Here is a 19,542-nt window from a genome sequence, read left to right on the forward strand (position 1 = left end):
TAGCCGCATTAAATACTTTCCTCGTGGAGGGCGTGGAATAGAATACATGAATCTCGTCCCCGGGCTCCCACCTTCTCCAGGAAGACAACTGTAGAAAAGCAAAATCCGAAGGAAATAACCCCAGCAAATGTTGAAAAACGCGAAGCCATGAGATGCGGGAGTCGTGCACGTCTGCAGTAAGGTAGAGAACGCTTTTGTACAAAAGGTTGAGGACAGTATGAAACAAGTGAAAATCACGGAGCGGAGGAAACCACCGGAGGGTGGGGTTGCCACATAGTAAAGAGAATGACGAGGGAGAGCAAAAGCAAAAGATGCGCCGAGCCTCCATCCGAATTTAGTATACCAAACGCCTGCTTTCTATCAGGGGAATATCAAGGCTTTCAATGGGATGTAAAATGGAAGAAAAAAAAAAAGGGCAAAAAAAGAAAACACCACAGCACCAAGAGACCAGATCTCGCTAGCCTGCCGGGGGAATCATCGTCAATGACAGGTCGTCAGAGTAGGTCTATGCAAATTCACAGCGCCTCAAATCATGTTATGTCCAGGAAGCTCGCCGGGTGCTTGGAAGGGATCCTGGGCAGGCTCGTGCATGTGGCTGGATTCCATTCGCTGAAGCATAGCGGCCGAGGTGAAGTCGTTGCTTTGCTCGAAACTTTGCCGCCCCCGTTCGAAGGAATGACGAGTCCGGTCATGAGATCGTCGCAAGTAGTCCACCGGCTGTGGCCTCGGGTGCTGATCGATGCTCGCGGTGTAGTTGGTGCCATTGCTACCGTTCTGACTGCGGGGATTGTGGCCGTTGGTGTGAGCGACGGAAGGCGAGTAGAAAGACTGCTCTTCATCGGGGTTGAAAGGATCTTGCTTCATGATGGGTTGAATGGGCTTCGTTATTTCCGAGGAGGTGGCCGACTCATCACTCGAGACGGCGGCCACCTCCCCCGCTTTTGGGGGCAAAACATCATCATATGCGTCCAGATGCTTGAACTTGCCCATGGTCACCTGCTCGCGGATGATATCAACATCGAGTGGGAAAAAGACCTTTTGAACAGCGTTGTATGTGAAGCGAGGGAGCAGAGAGATTATGCATGTTACGAGCAGCACAACCCAGAAACTCAGCGCACCGTAAACCTCGGCAGCCGACTGGTAGAACTGGCCCGACGAGGTGAACGAAGAGTAAATACCGGTCCAGAGGAAGATCAGAAGGGAACTGATCACGTTGATCAAACCCGTGAACCAATCCCAGCGGTAGGTGTTCATCATGATGTACGTGTTGCTAGAAAGCACGGCACAAGTCGCCACCAGGACACCCATACGCGTTCGATCGTTGATATCACGGCCACTTTCGGTGGCAAAGTTCGCTGCTTGGTATAGCATGTAGGGCATGAAAAAGCAGATCACCGATTGGTACAAGCCATCGGCCATATACAGCCTGTCTGGGTATTAGTAACTGCGCATCACAAAAGGAGCCAGAGAAAAACTAACCAAAACTTGAGTTGTGACCATTCCTTGCGCTCAATGCCTCTCATGTAGAGCTGAGGCACTGCCAGCGAGACCTTGTCATCGACATCCTGATCGAAGATACCCATAAAGATAACAGGCAGCGAGGTAAACGCCAAGTTGACCAGAACGATATAGGTATAATCGAAGAGATAGGAGCCGTCGAAGTCGTTGTAGATACAATACCAGAAGAGGGCGAAAGTCCATACCAGGTTCTTATAGAAGAAGTTGGCAATGCATTCTCCCAGGCGACGATAGGACCATCGACCGTGCACAAGAAGCAGACGCTGGAGAAATCGGAACTGTCCAATAGCATAATCGGAGGACATCACGGCCTGCCTGCCTTCCTCACCTGCAATACCAACACCGACATCGGCCTCTTGAATCATAGCGACATCGTTGGCGCCATCACCAATGGAAAGGGCCATGATGTTCAAACCATGACGGACCATGTTGACAACAGCAGCTTTCTGAGCCGGACTGACACGGCAGCACAGAACAGCCTTGCACTGCTTGCAAAGCAAGAGGAACTTCTGCTTCAGCTCATCGTCAAGCATGAGCTTGAGGGTTTCTCCATCGACAATCACTGCATGCGTGGCTTCGGGTGGTGTGTGGTTGCGACGGGCAGCGACCAATTCTTCGTCGGAGCCAGTCAAGCCGAAAGTCTGCAGGTGCTTGTCAAGCTCCATATTAGCTTGCTCTCGCTGGTCCTCGGCGATGTTGAGAACAATCAGCTCCATGTTGTTGTTGAGAAGATTGCACGAGAAACCAATATTGATGGCAGTCTCGACCTTGTCACCAGTCAAAACCCATAGCTTAATACCAGCATCCGCAAGCAACTGAATGGTATCCGGAACGCCGTCTTGGAGTCGATCCTCGATAGCAGTACCGCCGATGAGCATCAAGTCTTGTTCGATCTCGCTTGAGACCTTCTCCAACTTCTCCTCACGGTCGGTGATCGCGGCGGCGGCAATGTCGTGCTCTCGAGCCCAAGTGTGGTACTCATCCTCACTGAGGAGTTTATCAGCAATACACAAGGTTCGGAGACCCTCTTTGGCGAATTCTTCCAAGTGCTCGGCAGTCTTCCGTCGAAGCTCCTGCTGCTTGCCACGAGCCAGGCGAGAATAGATGACGCTGTCTGCACCCTTGCAGAAGAGACGAATGGTACCATCAGGCATGCGAATGATCGCGCTCATTCGCTTTCGGGAAGAGTTAAACTCGAGGGTGTTCAAGACGGTGTACGTGCGTTCTTCACCCATGATGTTCAGGAGTAAGTCATCACCAGCGCGACCGAGGACAGTGAAGCCGCAGTCGCGAGCAGTGCTGACCAAGGCAGCTTCGTCGGGCGACTGTGCCTTGAATTCGATCTGAGGAGGATCGCCCGGGGTATGCTCGGTGATGACGGTGTGACAGACGGCCAGAGCAAGCATGAAATGCTCTACAGCCTTCTTCTGCTCCTCGCCGGATTGCCCTGCAATATCGTCGATGTAGTTCGGAGCAATGAAAGTCAAGTTCTCGTCCTTCAGGTACGGGTTATCGTGGATACGACGGAGGCCTTCTAGCATCCTGACTCCGTCAGCAGCAATCTGTGCGCGAGCCTGGGCAGCCTCTTCGTCGGCATTGGCACCTTCGCGGCGCCTCATGCCAATCTGTGCTTCTGTATACGCTTCACCATAAGACACACCGTTGACCGTAGCTTTCTTGAACTCCATGACGTTCTGGGTCAAAGTACCGGTCTTGTCGGAGAAGATGTACTCAACTTGTCCCACATCATCCGAAATGTTCCACGACTTGGGCACGCAATAGAGTCCCAACTTTTCGTAGTACATGTAAAGGTCACTGTGAATGAAAACTGCTTGGATGGTCCGAACAATTTCAAGAGAAATGTAGAGAGAGATAGGAACCAAGTTCTGGAACAAGATGACAGCCGTCCAAAAGGTGATAATACCTGTGACAGGGGGCGTGCCTCCGTAGGAACCGTAGTCGAAAAAGTCTAAAGACTTGTCCGGTGCACCCCATGCGAATCCGTTCACTATACCAGTGACAAGACACATGATGAACAGAATAATGAAGTTGTAGATAACGTTCCAATTCAGATCCTTAGCCAGGCGAGCACGTTTGGCAGGCGTCGCACCAGAGTTAAGCATGATCTTGCTCTCTCCGCCGGTGAAAACAACCACGCCGAGGACCCACTCTGTACTGCGCAGGGAGCAACCACGAAGCAACATGTTGTTGATCGTTACGGGCTCTACCATCTCCTTGCGGGGAGCTTCGGGGAACCGCGGATCACGCTGATCCCAGCGAATCGCACCGTTGTAGCTGTACAGGTTGGGATGAGGCGCCTCGCTCTCTATGGTGAACTCGGCCCTCTCGCAGTCCCGGGCATGTCGGACCTGACGACCACAGTGGAGAGCATGCCGGACCTTCAGGTTCGTCTCGCCGTCCAGCCCCTTTGTTTCAACATAGCACGCTCCATCGGGGTCGGAGGTAGAGAGAATCACAATATCGGCGGGGATTGGTTCTTCGTTGTACAATCGAACGAAGTCACCGACTTGAATGTTCTTCCAGTAGTCACGCTTGAACCGAGCCTTGCCGGGTGTCACCTTGGTTTGGTCCACCACGGTGCCGGTTTTCTTGTCGGGCGACGGAGCCACCACACTCTCGCGGGCGGCACTATCGGGAGAGAGGTACTTGTTCTCGGGATGGCTCGGCCACTCTTCGCGGGCTTCGGGCTGGGGGGAAGGAACATCGGTCATCGGGATCGCGACGTCGGCAGCCATGGAATCGCGATGCGAATAAACCGATGCTCGAGGGGTCGCCGTGGTTAGGAAAGACTCGCGTCGCTGGTCATCCTCGGCATCCGCCGTTTCACCGTTCTTTTTGTTGAAAACGCGTTTCATCCACTTGTACGAAGCGATCGTGCCACGAGTGCTCGCCTTTTTGACCCGACGCCAGAGCCCAATGCTATCTTCGGTCGAGTTCACGTTACTCCATTCGACCAGTCGGTAGACGGGGGAGTTGTTCACTTGGTTATCCACGACAGTTCGCCCCCAATCTTCAATCGCATCTTTGATCGCAGTCACCACAATAATGACAATCAGCGGGACGGCGTTCAGGCCCGGGTTGTCGGCACCGAAAATGGGAAAGAACTAGAGCAAGGTCAGTCAGATTGTTTCGCCTAATGATTCGGGGATCCATGGGGGCGTACGTTGAGAATAATAACGAACAGGAAGTAGATGTTCGCAATGTTGTGGAACTGTAGCCACACGTTCTTCGGAACGAAGGTCAAGGCAGTGTACTTGGCCGTCCTGATCTTGTTCCTGGGATAGGTGAATTTCAGGTGGCCTTCTTCATCGCGTTCGGATTCGGGGATCGGGATGTTGAAGTAAATCGTTCGGTTCGAGTCAAGCCCAGAGGATTCCTCGCCGCTCGTGGAGGCATTATCGGTTGTCGAGCTGGCACCGGTGGACCTACGCTTCTCGTCTCTCACATCCGACCGTTTGTGAAAGCGGTCGATGATGGAGACACGTTTCCGCACGCCACCGGAGCCGGCGTGCCGCGTAGTAGCCCATCTTTGCCGCTTGGTAGGTTTTGAGATGTTGCTGGGAGTCTCCTGGATCTCGCTATCCGGCACATCGAGGTTGTCATCAGGGAAGCGCACGGAAGCCATCTAGGCTACTGATGCGCCCCGACAGGGCATAAAACTTGACGAAAGTCTTGAGAAACGAAGCGGACCAGCATCCGTTTTATCGAACCAGGATCAAGAGCCACGCGCGGCTATCTAGTCGAAACGACCTTGTAACAGGGAGTTTAAGGACGAAAGTCACAATGTCATAAGGACCAGGATCAGGGTGGAGGTGCGTAACGGGAGATTGGACACCGGATGAGGATGGGTCTAGAGGGAGATCCGAGAATCGGGGGGGACACTCGGCAGACGTTCAAGAGGGAATGTCAAAGAGAGAGGGTGTAATACCCACGAGGGGCCATGCAAAACGGGCCAGAGGAGATGGGTAGAAGGAGGTAACGTTATTTTTTTTCGAGGGGCGAGACGGGAAGAGTGAGGCAGTGAACAACCATGGGGATCAGGACTCGGGCCCGTAACTTCCGTAATTACGGGCTGCTTACATGCCGGCTTGGTCAGCGTCGCTTGGCACTCGGGACGCGTTGTCAGGTTGCTCGGATATCGTGGGAGTGGCCATTGAGGATATTCCATTTCGGTCGCAGGATGGCCATTTACCCAGCCGTTGATTTGCGCCTAGTAACCATCTCGATATCTTCCTGGATATCATGGGATATCATGGGTATAGCGGGGGATGTACATGGACGAGGCGACGGCATAGTTACGGTACGGGGCCATACCAGCCTCATCCGGGCCTTCCAGCCGCGCCGTCTGGTTCGGTCTAAATTTCTGACTGTGGCAACGGGGAGATCTACCTTGTTTAGTAATTATCAGATTCATTAGTTATTCAGGCACGATTGGATTCCTACTTCGGCAACTATGGATATGCTAATTGGGTCTGGAAATGGGAAATGGCCCCCTCCGACACAGCCCTCGTATACATAGTAGCGAGTTGCATTAGCACGGTAATGTAACCGGGGTTATGCCTCCGTCATACTGCTGCAGTGAGAGTCCACTCCGTATTCCAGCCCCCATCTGGAGCACCGGCCATTGGGTTCCTCGAGCTTCCGGGTGGTACAATAATATACAGCGGACAGTTCCCAGGCCGAAGAGCCGATCCGGATTATCCCTTCCGCCACATGCCCACGGTGTCTTCCATATCGGACTCGCGACAACCGACTCCGATTCCCCAAGAAGCTCAACGCAGAGGCCACCTTGACCGTTCGAGGCGGAACGTCAAGCCTGAATCCACGACACGGCACGAGCGTCCCATCCACCTTAGTCAGCCGAGGCTCCATCGTTCCAGTCTCGGGTCAACCGTCGACATGCAAACAAAGAAAGGGGAGAGGCATTAGCATTAATAAACCGCTCGTCGGTCCCGCGCTACTGGGCTGTTCCTGTGCCAGGGTCTGAACCCTGGCAGAATCCTCCCCTTTTTTTCCATCGGGACGCCGCATGGATCCGGCCCACAATGTGTCCACTGGCTCCCAGAAGCGGGCCCCGTTGATGACCACAGTGGAATTGCCGATTGTTCCAGACTTCCCTCGGCACCACGGTGTGCCATGCCCAGAGAACTCCTAGCTCCGGCGTGCCAAGCTCGGTAGGAGAGATTGCAGGGTCGTAGGACGTTAAATTCGTCGGGGCTGTCAACAATCAAAACATGACGGGCGTCGTCAGCCCGTGCGATCAACCGCGAACCGTAGTGGAGACAGACGGTGCGAGTCGTCAACCTAAATCAGATCTGCAGCTTTCACCCCTGACTCGATCGTATAGTCAGCTTGCCCGCACTCGCCTAGCAGACGAGACATGTCTGTAGATCGGACGCAAGGTCGGGACCCTCACTGATCCCCGCCACTTCGTAGGTGGCTTTCTCTGCCGTGAGCGTATATATAGATGCTGCGCGGTGCCGCAGTGCCGCGCTGCCTCGGGCTCGCAGTGACGCGTCTGCGGAGCCAAGATTCGATTGTTCTATGGGCCTGTTGGAGTGAGCCGAATTTCCAAGTGAGGTGATCAGTTAGGGATGTCTCTCGAAAGCTCTTATCGTAGATGCCTTTATAGGTCAAATGGACAGGGCTCAGCCGAATGTAAGAAATAGCCAAGCATCTCAGGGCTGCGTAACGGCCATATTCACACCTCAAGTGACACAAATCAAGTACCCGATGAGGAAATATTGAAGCACGTGACTTCGCGCCGTTCTTCACGCGACGCGGAGTAGTTGAGGTTTGCGCTCTTCACGACACCCACGATGGGTCAGATTACTGATTTCTTCCACCGGCCGGCATTCTCGCGCATCAACCAGAGTCTAACCCCCGAGAAGAAAGCCAGGCCCTCGCCCAAGGAGCCCTCGGAGGCCCCGTCCTCCCCGCTATCCGATCCCCCGCCATCATCGAAAATAGATCTGACGTTGGAGGACCAAGATGAACCCGCAACTCAGTTGAACACATCCCTGTTGCAGTCAGCAGGTGACAAGGACTCCCTGCCTCTTGCATCCGAGCAGAGCTTTCAAAGCACCGGGTCAGGCCCGCCACCTTCATCTCTTGGGAGCTTCATTGCCTCCCAGCGCATCATCAAAGACGGCAAGGAAGTGGTGATCAGCTCTGACGGGGAGGACACTGATTCTATCGGCTCGCTTGAAGACCCTGATATGCTCCTTGCGCCGGTAATCAAGAAGAACAAGGATGAGATCAAACCCACCGGTGTGGATAAAGCATACCTCGCCGACATTTCGGAACCAAAGAGATACAAAAACTCTTTGGATTCACTAGTGCATGCTGCCGTTGATTACAATGAAACCGAAGCGAATGTCGCTAAGGTCAAAGCGAGTTTCACGCAAATTAAGCCAAATGGCAACCAAGTTGTATCTGGTGGAGGCGCGGGATCAAAGAAGAAGCGTGTTCATGAAGGAGCATTGTCATCAGCTTTGGGGGGAAGTGAAGATGCACATGATTTCCGACGTCTGTTGGATGCCGTTCGAAGAACTGAAGCTCTCGACCAGGACCGGATCTGGCGATTCTTTGACCAGGTGCAGATCACACCGGCCACATCAGAGTTTCCACGAGATCTATTTACGCCCGACTCTCCTCTATCTGCTCTGCGAGGTTGGTTCATAAATATATCTGACTGGCTTGCAGCTTCACTGACTTTGACAGAACCCGACTCTCGAGTCCGTGCTTTCCAGTCAGGCATCCTAGAATATGCCTCCTCGTTACAACAACTACCAGACGAGCTTCTTTGCTGGCTCTTTCGCTCCAGTTCGTGATATATCCCCCATGAATTTTTTTTTTCTATGATTAACCGCGATGCAGTTCCACTCGAGCCTCGGGATGAGTTAAGGAAAGCTTATTGCCGGGTCTTCACGGTTTGTCGATTGTGTTCCAATCGTCCTTGATCCTTCACTAACGATGATCGTAGCAAACATCCGTTCAACGCGTGGAACAGCTCATTCGTCTGGATGATATCGATTGCCTATTTCGGCATATTGGTGCCAAGCCACAGGCGCTGGATCTCACAGAAAATATTGTCGAAGATCCTTACGGACGTAAGACATGATTTCCTTCCACTTCCGTTCTTCGCATATCTAAATCGGACCAGCAATATCTCAGGATCCTCAACTCAAGGACCGATCAGTCCTTTTCTCTGTCTTTGATTTGCTCCGAGATGCTGCCGACTTGTAAGTTACTATCGCTCACAACCCAGACGGAAAAGCTGACTATTTACCAGGTTTTCGAACGATACTCGGGAGCGCGCTATTCATATCTTGCTACGTATCACGCTAGACACATCATTGACGGCAAACAATCTCCTTCGCTCTGAGCTACAAAGTGCTCTCAGTGCTCTTCTAGAAAGGGTTCCTGAGGCCAATACGGAGGATTTAGTACGTGCATTCCCAAGGCCGAAGTGACACTGCTGATTTAGTCAGAATCGACGGATCTGCAAAACGGTCTATGGGACCGTCAAAGATCACCAATTCCAAAACCGCATGCTACAGAATATTCTTCCCACGTCACCCTGGATTTCGCTGTTGCGGTACCGCCTCGCCGTGGCGTTCCTTCTCCAGAGCCCGGAGCCCTTGACAGAAACCCCAGAAGCGGTTCTCAACCTCAAACGCCTCACCCTCTTCTTGATCCGGGACGAACGGTTCCATAAGAAGCTACGTAAAGCAAAGGGTGAATACGACTACGGCGAGCTAACTGCTATTGCTCTTCTTCTTGACATTGTCGTCAACTCCGCTCTGCACGATCTGGGATATAAACAGGCCGACACAGCGAGAGAGTTCGACGACGCCATCGACAAGCTGGCAGCGCAGATCAAGAAGATTTTCAGCTCGATTGAAGATTCCGGCGCCTCGCATCTTAAACGCATGTTGGCTAAGGAAACCTTGGAGGCGCTTCACTACCGATTACTTTACGCGGTGCGGTCCAAACCGCCTCCCAAGAAGACACTCTTCAAAACATACGGCATAGAGCAGGGGAATGGCAACATTCGCAATATATTCAAGTCGAAAGTTGCTATAGATACCACCGACGAGGGGACACCTGATTCCGCGGACACGACCGAGCCTACGGCAATGCCCATCCGCGGGCACTAGCATGAGGATTAATGACAGTCACGAACTTTACGATCCTTCAATAATAGAGCGAGATATTTTTTCTGCATGTATCTGTTACCGATTATCTGCAATGATAGATGAGAAATCAAACGCTTGGGAACATTGACCTAATCGGGGTCAGGTATGAGATGTGCAAGAAAGCCTCCCTCTCTACGGAGATGGTTAAGACAAAGAGGTACCCGAACCATTAAACAACGAAAATACAAGTGAAGAGCCCAGCGAGAACAAATCTAATCATAGAACCGCCGGTTCACGTTCTTCCCAAACAATGTTTCGCGGACGGCGGGGAGAGCATCGATTTCCAACAGGCGCAGACGCTCTTCGAAGGTGTTGTTGATCTCGATCTTGCCCTGGCCACCGACAATAAAGACACCACCGGCACTGTAGCGTTTCTGTTAGCCCCGGAATTCCGTTGGGAATAGCCTCAATAACTCACGATCCATCCGGCAGCGGCTCTGACTCGTCCAGATCGACCTTCACCTCCCGGCCGACATTCTTCTTGAACTCCTTGGCAGCCTCCTCAATGGCCTTCTTCGCAATATCGGAATCCTTCTTGCGCGAGCGGACAGCCACTTTGTCCTCGTTCAGGTAGTACAAGCCCTCGAGGACAAGCCCTTGCAGCATAGTCTGATATTTCTTCTTGTCGTTGGCAGCAACGGTAGCAACCTTATCACGAGCCTGCTGGAAGAGGTCGTCCAAGAGCTCCTGGCGGCCGCTGAGCACGCGGAGTCGGGTCCGGTTGGCGAGAGTCGAGCGGGTGATCTGCTGGGACATGGCGGCCTGCTTGAACTTCTTCTCGTAGAGGATGTCGATGGCGGCGGTCTCCTGGCGCACCAACTTGGACTTCTCGATCGCAAATTCTTCGTCGGCCTTCAACTGGATCTCACGGGCTTTCTCGAGCGCCTCCTGCCGGATGAACGCGGTCATCTTGCGGAGCTCGCCCGCGACCTGTTTGGGTTCAAGGGATCAGCAACGAGGCTCACGGGGTTCGAAACTGCGGGCAGCAATAGATCTGGACCTACCTGATCATCCGAGAGGGCATGACTTTGCGACATGATGGCGGTTGCTGAATCAACGCAGGTATAGAAGGGGAATGACGTGGGGAAGAAAGGGAGTTGTGTCCAACTAAGCTCGGATCCGCTCATCTGCCTTGGCGTCCGCTTTCAGTACCGAGACCTCCCCTCGTTCTCCCCGTATTGTGTTTAGCCTTCCCTTTCTCTACCTCCCCTGACTGCTCCTCACATCATGGCTTTATTGCTGCGGTAGTGGATTTACTCTGTGCGCTCTGCGGTCTTTCCGTGGCCGATGTACCATACTCTATGATGGGCAACCTAGGTGGCCTGTCGCCGCAAGGCAGCGTCGCGGTGAGTGTGGATGTTGACATGACGGGTGTTAGTGGCTAATAAAAGCCGTGGAATAGATCGGCATTCTCGTCGGGCTTGTCTCGACCAGCTTACAGGCCATCGGGCTCACGCTCCAGCGCAAATCTCACCTCCTCGAAGACGAGAAGCACCCGTACGATGTGCGCCGCCCTCCCTACAAGCGCCGGCGATGGCAGCTGGGCATGGGTATGTTTGTGATATCCAATATCGTGGGCAGCACTATTCAGATCACCACGCTCCCACTCCCGGTTCTCTCTACACTCCAGGCAGTTAGTTGCTCTCTTCCCCGGAGCGCAGGATGACGTTGACTAAATGGTGACAGTCCGGACTGGTGTTTAATACGATCTTTGCGACTCTCATCCTCGGCGAGCCCTTCACTCGATATTCCTTCGCTGGCACCTTCCTTGTTTGCATCGGCGCGATATTGATCGCAACTTTCGGCGCCATCGGAGAACCGGCCCATACCTTGAACCAGCTTTTGGTGCTTCTACAGCAACGGCCCTTTCTGATCTGGATGGGAGGAACGGGTTTACTAGTGGTATCTATTCTGGTTGGATCAAAGCTGTTGAAACACTGTCTACCGGGGTCGCGAATGAAACCTGCACCGACGGGCCATTTTGCACCGCATCTGCAGCGGCTACACAGTCGGATTAGGCTGTTCCGGGGCATGTGCTATGGAGCTGTCAGTGGTATCTTGTCAGCCCACTCGCTGCTGCTGGCCAAGTCCGCGGTGGAGCTGCTAGTGCGCACACTGGTCGATGGAAAAAACCAGTTCAACCGGTGGCAGTCATGGGTGATCCTGCTGGCCATGATCTCCCTGGCCCTGACACAGTTATTCTACTTGCATCGTGGACTGAAACTTTGCAGTACCAGTATCTTGTATCCGTTTGTGTTTTGCATCTACAACATCATTGCCATTCTTGATGGCCTGATCTATTTTCGTCAAACGTCTCAGCTTACAGGGCTTCATGCGGGACTCATCGCCTTGGGGACAATTATTCTGCTGGGCGGCGTTCTATGCCTGTCCTGGCGTCTAGAGGATATCGACAGTCATGCTGCTGTTACCACCGTTGGTACCACGCAGACCGGACTTGGCCCAGGCATGGCGGTCGTCGAGGAGCACTCACCAGCGTCCGCCGAGCTGATGGATGGTATGGATGACGAAGAGTCACAGATTGGAGAACGAGAGCCTCTCCTTGGCACGATCCGGCCTCGACACTTTACCACGTATCAACGCGGCCGAGCTCCCAGTCTTCCGCTTATTGGACCGGGTGACCGTTGCGGAGCTGCAGACCTGAACGCCGCGTCGATCTGGGCTGAGCTTGACGACTCCGACTATGACTTCTCCGATCCGCAAATGCGCTCTGCCAGCAAACGGCCTCGCAGTTCAAGTAGCGGTGCAGCCCTTCACGGCTCAATTCGCGGCCTTGCGCGCCACTCGACCATTGGATCGATGCCGTATCATCCTACACGAGGATCTCGTCGCCTTCCGCCGATACAAACCGGCGCGTGGAGACGCTCAACAACACCACTGGCAGGGCTTAAGGGCTCACAACGCAGACGAAAGAGCTTGTGGGGCTTCTCTGCCTCACCGGACACGCAGGACATTCCTGCGTACGGAACCATCCAAGAAGATCATGGCGACCGTGGGAATGAGAGTGGCGAAACCATTCGTGCCCGGAACCCAATATTAGGACTTTTCGCTGGATCGAGAAGGACGCTCTTCGGCGCTTGGCAACACGGACGACGGTATCTATCTCGATGGGCCAGCCCGCGGGCGGGCAATCAAGCCGACCGCGATGTAAACGAAGGATCCTCTTCGCCTTTATTACCGCGCGCCGAGGTCCGCCTACCTCCGACACGAAATATACCAGAGTAACCCGGCAACAGGCCCGAGGCTGGAGATCCGCCGTCATCACTTTGACGGTTTTTTTGGAGCATTAAGCTATACCTCTCACATCTAAACCATCTTTGCTTGGACTTCCGTCAACTCTTGATACCAAAGGCCTTTTCCTTTATCTTGTTTCACCATGTACAGTAGGACTCGATGTCTCGGTCGAGATGGTCGAGACACATCCGCATGATCTCGATCTCAACACACGTTTCCAAGTCAGATGCGCGATGGATTCTTTATTTTATTCCCTCTTTGAAAGCCTGTCTGGCCATGCCACAGTCAAAGACACGATACCACGTTTTCTTTTGCTGCTATACGGCTGTTTGAATGCCCGTGTGGTGGAGGATGGGGGATGTACCGAACATAGACCCTAATACTCTTTGCCAACGCTTTTCAAAATACCCAGCACTGCATTTGTATTTTAATCGAACCTTAGGCAGGTGCAGCAGGCAGTTGCAAGCTGGTGACGATCATATCTGATCTATCTCTAGCTCAAACAAGGGTTTGGTCCGCCCCGCGGCTGATCTGCAAACTGTATATACCTCGCCCACGAGGAGTACTTTGCACTCCACCAGAGATGAAAAATACTTTAAACATGATGAATCTTGGAATATTACAGTACACAGTGACCAAAGAACAATTGCATTAATCCCATGGAAATACACCCGGCAGCAAAGCAACAGCTACATACTACACAGCCAAAGGACAAAAGCCACTTCATCTCCGTACCAAATACAGGACATACATCTCGGCGAGCCAGGATCAGCAACAAGCGCGAGAACCCGATAAGGTGACAAGAATAAAACAAAGGATGAGATTAGACACTTTGGAATGAGAAAGGGGAAATACCAATATCAATAATGGGTCGTATGAGATAAAAGGAAAAGAAACAAGCAAAAAAAAAAAAAAAAAAAGGGGAGAACCACTTCGCCAACAGATCAATGCACCACTAACACCACCAGCCTCCACCATTTGGTCCAGGTAGAGGGGGCAAGGGGAAATCACAAACAGCCAGAATAGCGTCGAAGTCCAGATTTGCGTGCTTGCGCTCTTAGTCTCTTTTTTTAAAGGGTTTTGGGGGTTGAATGGGGTCATGGCTCGAAGCAATGGGGGGAAAAAAAAAAAAAAAAAAGAGCAATTTTTTCCGAGTTTGAAAGCAAGACCATAACGGACCCACGTTCAGTATCAAAGACAGACAACTGGAGGAGATCCCAGCGTAATGTTCGACCATGTATACTTCACAGGAGCGATGGAAGATCAGCACACAGAGATGAGTATGGAGATCATTTTCCAGAGAGGAGAGGGAGGATGGATCAGCGCGGATGGACGGGTATCAAATGAACGCGAGAGATTTGAGTTGCGCAGAGGAGAGAAAACAGAAGGAAGACGCAGTATCTGGGACCCCGTCCGCAGCGCCGCGAAAACAAAGCAAGATAATGGGTTGTTTACGCGGTGGGTTGGTGCTGCGGGGGCATGCGGCTGCCCACGGGCATGCCAGGGTACTGGCCACCCGCCTGCTGTTGCTGCTGGAGGTTCTGGTAGTAGGCCATCTGCTGCTGCTGCTCGTTGGTCATGTAGCCGGGGTGCATGCCGGGACGAGGCATGTTGCCCTGGGGCGCGTTGACGTTGCTGTGAGCCACATCCTCGGGGGCCTCGGGGGGGACGTCGCCCGCGTCGACGCCGTTCTCGTTGGTGGTGGGGTCGGGGGCGTTCAAACAGGCCTGCACGAGGGAATTAATATCAGGCGACCGATGTTTTTTGCTCGACGGAACTTACCTGGATCAGGTTCTTGCCCTCGGCCTTGGTGACAAGCGGCTGCAGCTTGGGGGTGGTGAAGGTATAGACGAGACCGGTCTCGGAGACGACGAGAAGGAGCACTTGGGTACCGGTGAGAACGGACAGCTCATAGGCCTGGAAGAGAAGGTCGAGTCAATCTCTGAACGGTCCGATACGAACGAGTCGCGACGGGGTACCTGCACGGTACTCGGGAGAACGTACCTTCTTCATGATACCGGCCTTCCGCTTGGAAAAGGTAATGTGGCGACGCGACTTGTCCTGAATGAACTTGATCTCGATCTTGCGGCGCTCACGGCCGGGCTTGTCATCGTCGTCGTCGTCGTCCTCGGCGCTCATGCGGCCGCGCTTGGTGCCGCGGGTGTCAGCGCCGTTACCGGGCTGCTGGAGGTCGTCGTGGGTAGGAGAAAGCTTCTCCTCACCAACTGAAGTCATGTCGGCCATTATGGAGTAAAGGAGGTAGACGAGAAAAGGAAGAGACCAAAAGTTGGAAGAAGGTCCAAAAGGGGAAGGGAATCGAAGATATACCCAATCGAGTAACGCGTTTTGGGATCGCAGGGTTGGGGAGAGAAAAGGAAGGGGGGAAGAGCGAAGAAGGCAAAGTGCGAGTTGCGATGGGCAGGCGGTCAGTCACGTGTGGGGACGCATTACACCGTCCCGCCGAATGGGTACTTGTGTCCATGGGGTGAAATGCACCGTCGAGGAAGTACCCCGAGTGGAAGCTGCCGATCTTACATGTCACGGACGGTAAACTTACGGTATCCGCCTCCCCCTCTCGCACGTCTTGCACCGTGATTGGCGGATCCACCAGGGCGGCCGGACCGTCCTCCACTCACGCGCTGTTCACGGGCTGCCCCGTCCCCACTTGGCGCCTCCGCTTTCATCCGCTTCGAGTCTGGTGTGTCTGGGCCCGGTCTCTTTTACTTTTCTGTAGTAGATATACTATGTATAACGGCAGTATGTAGAGAGCACACGTCCTTGATATGCATGCCTTTCTCTACTTGGAGCATCCCTGCATTCCTCGCGGCGGACTGCACTCGGCTTTCGGGTTGGCCCGGCAAAACCAGTACCTTGAACCAGGTACCGAGTAAGCACCGGCATTACATTACCCTCTGGACCCTTCGGATCCTCATCTCACGTACAAAGTAAAGAATCAACCAGCGTCACACGGGGAACCTGCGGTGTCCTTCCCCGACATGTCATGGGCCTGGCTGGACCCCCGCTTCCGCCGTAAAGAGCGCCGTGGAAAGAGGTCGCTTTCCGCTTTCATCCCGATCGGGCACGAGGTATGTGCCACGGCATGTGCGTCTATTCTGGGACGGACATGATTCAGGGGTCATGGACTATGTACAATATTCGTTATCGTTATCTTATCTCCACGGGCGGGCTATCAATCGGCCACAAACCCGTTGTGTGGTACTGTACACTCGAAAATACCCGGGCCTGAAGCAATATCGGTTTCAGCCAATCGTCTCACCCGGCCATCGTGTTTCGTCGTCTTATTGAGTGAAGGCTACAACCGATGACATCGAGCTTGACCTGGACACTTTGATTTCTGCTTGCAGTGACAAGCTCAGTCCCCCAAGTATACAAAGAACCGGAAACTATACGTGGACAGACGTCTACGGGAAGGGGAAACGGTAGAATGAAAGTACTCATCATATTCTTCGCATAATGAACCATACATAGTTCAACGCTAATCACCAACCGAGACCCAAACGCGGTCTTCGGTTTTAAGTCTATTTTTACAAAACGATGCAAGGCGTGGACGGGAGCCTCTCCGCGGATTGCAACGGAGAATCCACGAAGATGGTAAGACAAAACCACAGAAAGAAAAAAAAATGAAGGACAAGTAGCTGGGCCGAAGAGGCGTGAGCGAGCATGGATATTTCATGCCCAAATCACGTACAAAGGCAGCCGGATAGAAAGTGGGGCCACGATAAAAAGAAGCCGGGATATAGGGAGCACATAGAACCACCGGGTTCCTGCACCAATATGGACTCCGCCAATGCTAACGCCTGATAAATGAATAATCAGAAACTGGAGGACGCGGAGTTCAGGTCACGATCACGAGTCTCATCCGGAATATGGAAAAAGGTCGGAAAGGGGATTTTGTGGTCGATGCAAATGACTTAGCGTCGTGATGTGGGAAATAATAAATGGAGAAATTGAAAATCATGTGCAGCGAAGTGAAGATGGGACAATCAAGAAGAAAATGACAAGCCCCCAAGGACCAGCCTTAGAGAAATCGCTTGAGGGGCTTCTCAGCTAGGAGGCTGAAGAGATCATTGCTGGTAGGTACCGGTGATGTAGTGATCGCTGATACCGCCGCCGCCGCCGCCCTTGGGGCCGAGCCAGACGATCTCGATCACGCTGTGTCCCTCATCTTCCTCGCGCACATAGAACTGGTGAACGTTGTCCCCCACCACGTACGCATCATGCATCAACCACCGATCCTTGGTGACGCCCTCATCCTCCGCGGGACGGAGGGGACCCAGGCGCTCCTCGAAGCCACGGGGGTCCTCGGGCCAGGTCTTCTCGACAGCGTCGAAATTGATGGCGTCATCAGGCACGGACTCGTCGTAGGTGTACTTGACCATGGAGTAACCGTTGGTCAGAACCCAGAAGTGACGGGTGGACTCGCCGGTCGCGTTGTTGATGGTCTCCTCTTGGTCAAAGACCCAGCGGCGAAGGACGGACTTCCGGCCCGCGGCCGCAGACACGGTGGTCATCTTCACCACGTCCTTGGAGTACCAGCTGTTCCAGTGGTGCATCGAGTCGATCTTGCGACCGGACTCGTAGACACCGTCGACGGGGTCGGTCATATCCATCTGGTAGAGCGAGGGCCAGAGAGTCAGAGGAGTGTCGCCGAATCGCTGGATACACTGGCCGAGCTTCTGATCACCGGGCTGCTCACCCCAGGACTGGCACTCGTCGTAGTGCTTCATGAGCACATCGAGCAGGGGCTTCGAAACAAAGACACCGGCACCGCCGAAAGCGATGTGGCCGAAGGTGTCCACCTGCCAGCTGGCCTCGGACAGAGATCCAATATAGTGCTTCTTCTTCTCGTCGAACAGCTTCAGCTCCTCGGCGACGGTGGGAAGAGACAGGAAGAAGGTGTCATCGTCGCTGAAGCCGACCCAGGTGGTGTGGGGGCGGTGCTTGCGGATGTGCTCCGAGAAGGCCTCAACCATACCGAAGTAGCGAGCAGTGAAATCGAGCGGGGAGGCGATGAGAGTCAGGTCCAGGCCGCGGTTGCGGAAGTAGGTCTCCTGCTTGTCCAGGTCGTCATCTGACTCGGGAACCAGAACGAGAAGACCAGCCTTGGTGTTACCGTAGGTGTAAAGCAGGGACGGGAGCAGGCGGTCCAGACGGTCGACGGTGGTAGCCAGACCGAACAGAAGCTTGGAGGTCTCATCCACATCGTCATCCGCGGCGACATCGACGTCGATGATCTCGGGGCAGACAAACACATCCTCGTCGTTGTCGGGGGAGATCACCATCCCACGCTCCATGGCGACCATAGGAGGCAAGACGGGCTTCTCAATCTCCTCGAGAGTATGGAACTCGGTCTTGGGGTTCACGAGACGAGGGCGGAAGTAGGCCCGGGTGTAGTTCTTGCGGGGGAGCCATTCGGAGAAGGGAAGAGGAGCAGCGAGCTTGGGGTCGACCTCGCAGGTGTTGCTGGCGGTCTCCGTGGTGGGCAACTTCTCAGTTGTAGCTAATGGGGCTTGGTTGGTGCCAAGGTTCACGCGGTCCATGTGCTTGAATCGGAGCAAGGCCGTCCGATCATAGCGCTCCATGCACCAGAAGAAAACACCGATGGACAGCAGAGCGAGCAGGGGGAAAACCGTCTTCAGCCGGAAGAGGGGCATCTTGACGGTATTAGGCGACGATTTTTCCAACATGTACGTGAAGGGCGGAGTCGAAGGAGAGGGTGGCAATTGGCGCAGTCCTCAAATTAGGGTATTTTCAGTGATCGGCGTAGAAGCAGTGTTTCGTGAATCCCGTGATATCGTTTGGGCTGGAGCTCGAGCTTATCACAGCGGCAGAACGAATGGGACCAGAGAGTAGTTTAAAGAATGGCAGGCAAGTCAAATGCCGGAAAGTAACGAGAGGCTGGCAGCGTCGGGACCCGCGACACGGTCCAAAGGGGGGAGGCGTGGAAGAAGGGGGAGGGAAGAAAGAAGTAGGCGTAAATCAACGCGGCTGGACAGTGCGTCCAGGGCGAGAGAATTCGATGCTGGGGTTGGGAGAAGGAGGAGGAAGGTCGTGGTGAGGAAAAAAAGGGAGGACGGCAGAAGTTAAGCAGTTAAAGCGAGAGGGCACAGTTTTGGGGGGAACGGCGAGAGAATGCGGTACTTTGGTAATACGCTGACGCGTAATTTTGGGGGTTCTCCGCTTTCAGCGCAACGGCGGATATGCCAGAGGCTCGGACTCCAATATCATTTTGTGTATACAGGTATATCGATTCCCATCGTCCGTTCGTTTTAACATATCTCTCGAGTGAGCTTTGTCGTGTTGATCACGCTGGAATGTTGGTCACTACTCGGCACCGGGGACTCGGTCTTTGCTACGTAGGTGGTCCTACTGTCGCAGCGGATCGTCCCATCCCATGGAAATAACGTATCAGAATATCCGTAGAATAGCGCCGATCGCTGGGTCTGCTTTTCCTTCGGTCGCAATGGTTTACTTGGCAATTCGGATAGGGGATTTCTCGGGCATCGGTCCCATAGGTAAACGACGGCGC

At 53.6% G+C, this 19,542-nt stretch overlaps 6 protein-coding genes across 6 annotated transcripts; 2 read left to right on the forward strand and 4 right to left on the reverse strand.

Moving 5' to 3' along the window:
* Positions 1 to 525: 525 nt before the first annotated feature.
* Positions 526 to 5,164, reverse strand: N7498_004533 (uncharacterized protein; the record flags this gene model as incomplete). Its single annotated transcript, XM_058451595.1, has 3 exons — positions 526 to 1,426; positions 1,480 to 4,643; positions 4,703 to 5,164. 3 exons carry the CDS (start codon positions 5,162 to 5,164, stop codon positions 526 to 528), a joined length of 4,527 nt encoding a protein of 1,508 aa, XP_058308133.1.
* Positions 5,165 to 7,358: 2,194 nt separating this feature from the next.
* N7498_004534 (uncharacterized protein) lies at positions 7,359 to 9,701 on the forward strand (the record flags this gene model as incomplete). Its single annotated transcript, XM_058451596.1, has 7 exons — positions 7,359 to 8,211; positions 8,263 to 8,364; positions 8,419 to 8,471; positions 8,525 to 8,651; positions 8,705 to 8,783; positions 8,834 to 8,987; positions 9,033 to 9,701. 7 exons carry the CDS (start codon positions 7,359 to 7,361, stop codon positions 9,699 to 9,701), a joined length of 2,037 nt encoding a protein of 678 aa, XP_058308134.1.
* Positions 9,702 to 9,866: 165 nt separating this feature from the next.
* N7498_004535 (H(+)-transporting V1 sector ATPase subunit E) lies at positions 9,867 to 10,867 on the reverse strand (the record flags this gene model as incomplete). Its single annotated transcript, XM_058451597.1, has 3 exons — positions 9,867 to 10,103; positions 10,159 to 10,670; positions 10,745 to 10,867. The coding sequence occupies 3 exons, from the start codon at positions 10,865 to 10,867 to the stop codon at positions 9,953 to 9,955; spliced, it is 786 nt and encodes a 261-aa protein (XP_058308135.1). The 3' UTR covers positions 9,867 to 9,952.
* Positions 10,868 to 11,044: 177 nt separating this feature from the next.
* On the forward strand, positions 11,045 to 12,983 carry N7498_004536 (uncharacterized protein; the record flags this gene model as incomplete). Its single annotated transcript, XM_058451598.1, has 3 exons — positions 11,045 to 11,086; positions 11,143 to 11,373; positions 11,427 to 12,983. The coding sequence occupies 3 exons, from the start codon at positions 11,045 to 11,047 to the stop codon at positions 12,981 to 12,983; spliced, it is 1,830 nt and encodes a 609-aa protein (XP_058308136.1).
* Positions 12,984 to 14,443: 1,460 nt separating this feature from the next.
* N7498_004537 (Transcription factor of morphogenesis MCM1) lies at positions 14,444 to 15,236 on the reverse strand (the record flags this gene model as incomplete). The annotated part of the gene is made up of 3 exons (XM_058451599.1): positions 14,444 to 14,719; positions 14,775 to 14,909; positions 14,997 to 15,236. 3 exons carry the CDS (start codon positions 15,234 to 15,236, stop codon positions 14,444 to 14,446), a joined length of 651 nt encoding a protein of 216 aa, XP_058308137.1.
* A 1,841-nt stretch (positions 15,237 to 17,077) lies between these two features.
* Positions 17,078 to 18,667, reverse strand: gfsA (glycosyltransferase family 31 protein; the record flags this gene model as incomplete). The annotated part of the gene is made up of 1 exon (XM_058451600.1): positions 17,078 to 18,667. One exon carries the CDS (start codon positions 18,665 to 18,667, stop codon positions 17,078 to 17,080), a length of 1,590 nt encoding a protein of 529 aa, XP_058308138.1.
* Positions 18,668 to 19,542: the final 875 nt, after the last annotated feature.

The sequence above is a fragment of the Penicillium cinerascens genome, assembly GCF_028974065.1.
Source record: "Penicillium cinerascens strain IBT 15544 chromosome Unknown contig_5_segment0_segment0, whole genome shotgun sequence".
Lineage (NCBI taxonomy): Eukaryota > Fungi > Ascomycota > Eurotiomycetes > Eurotiales > Aspergillaceae > Penicillium > Penicillium cinerascens.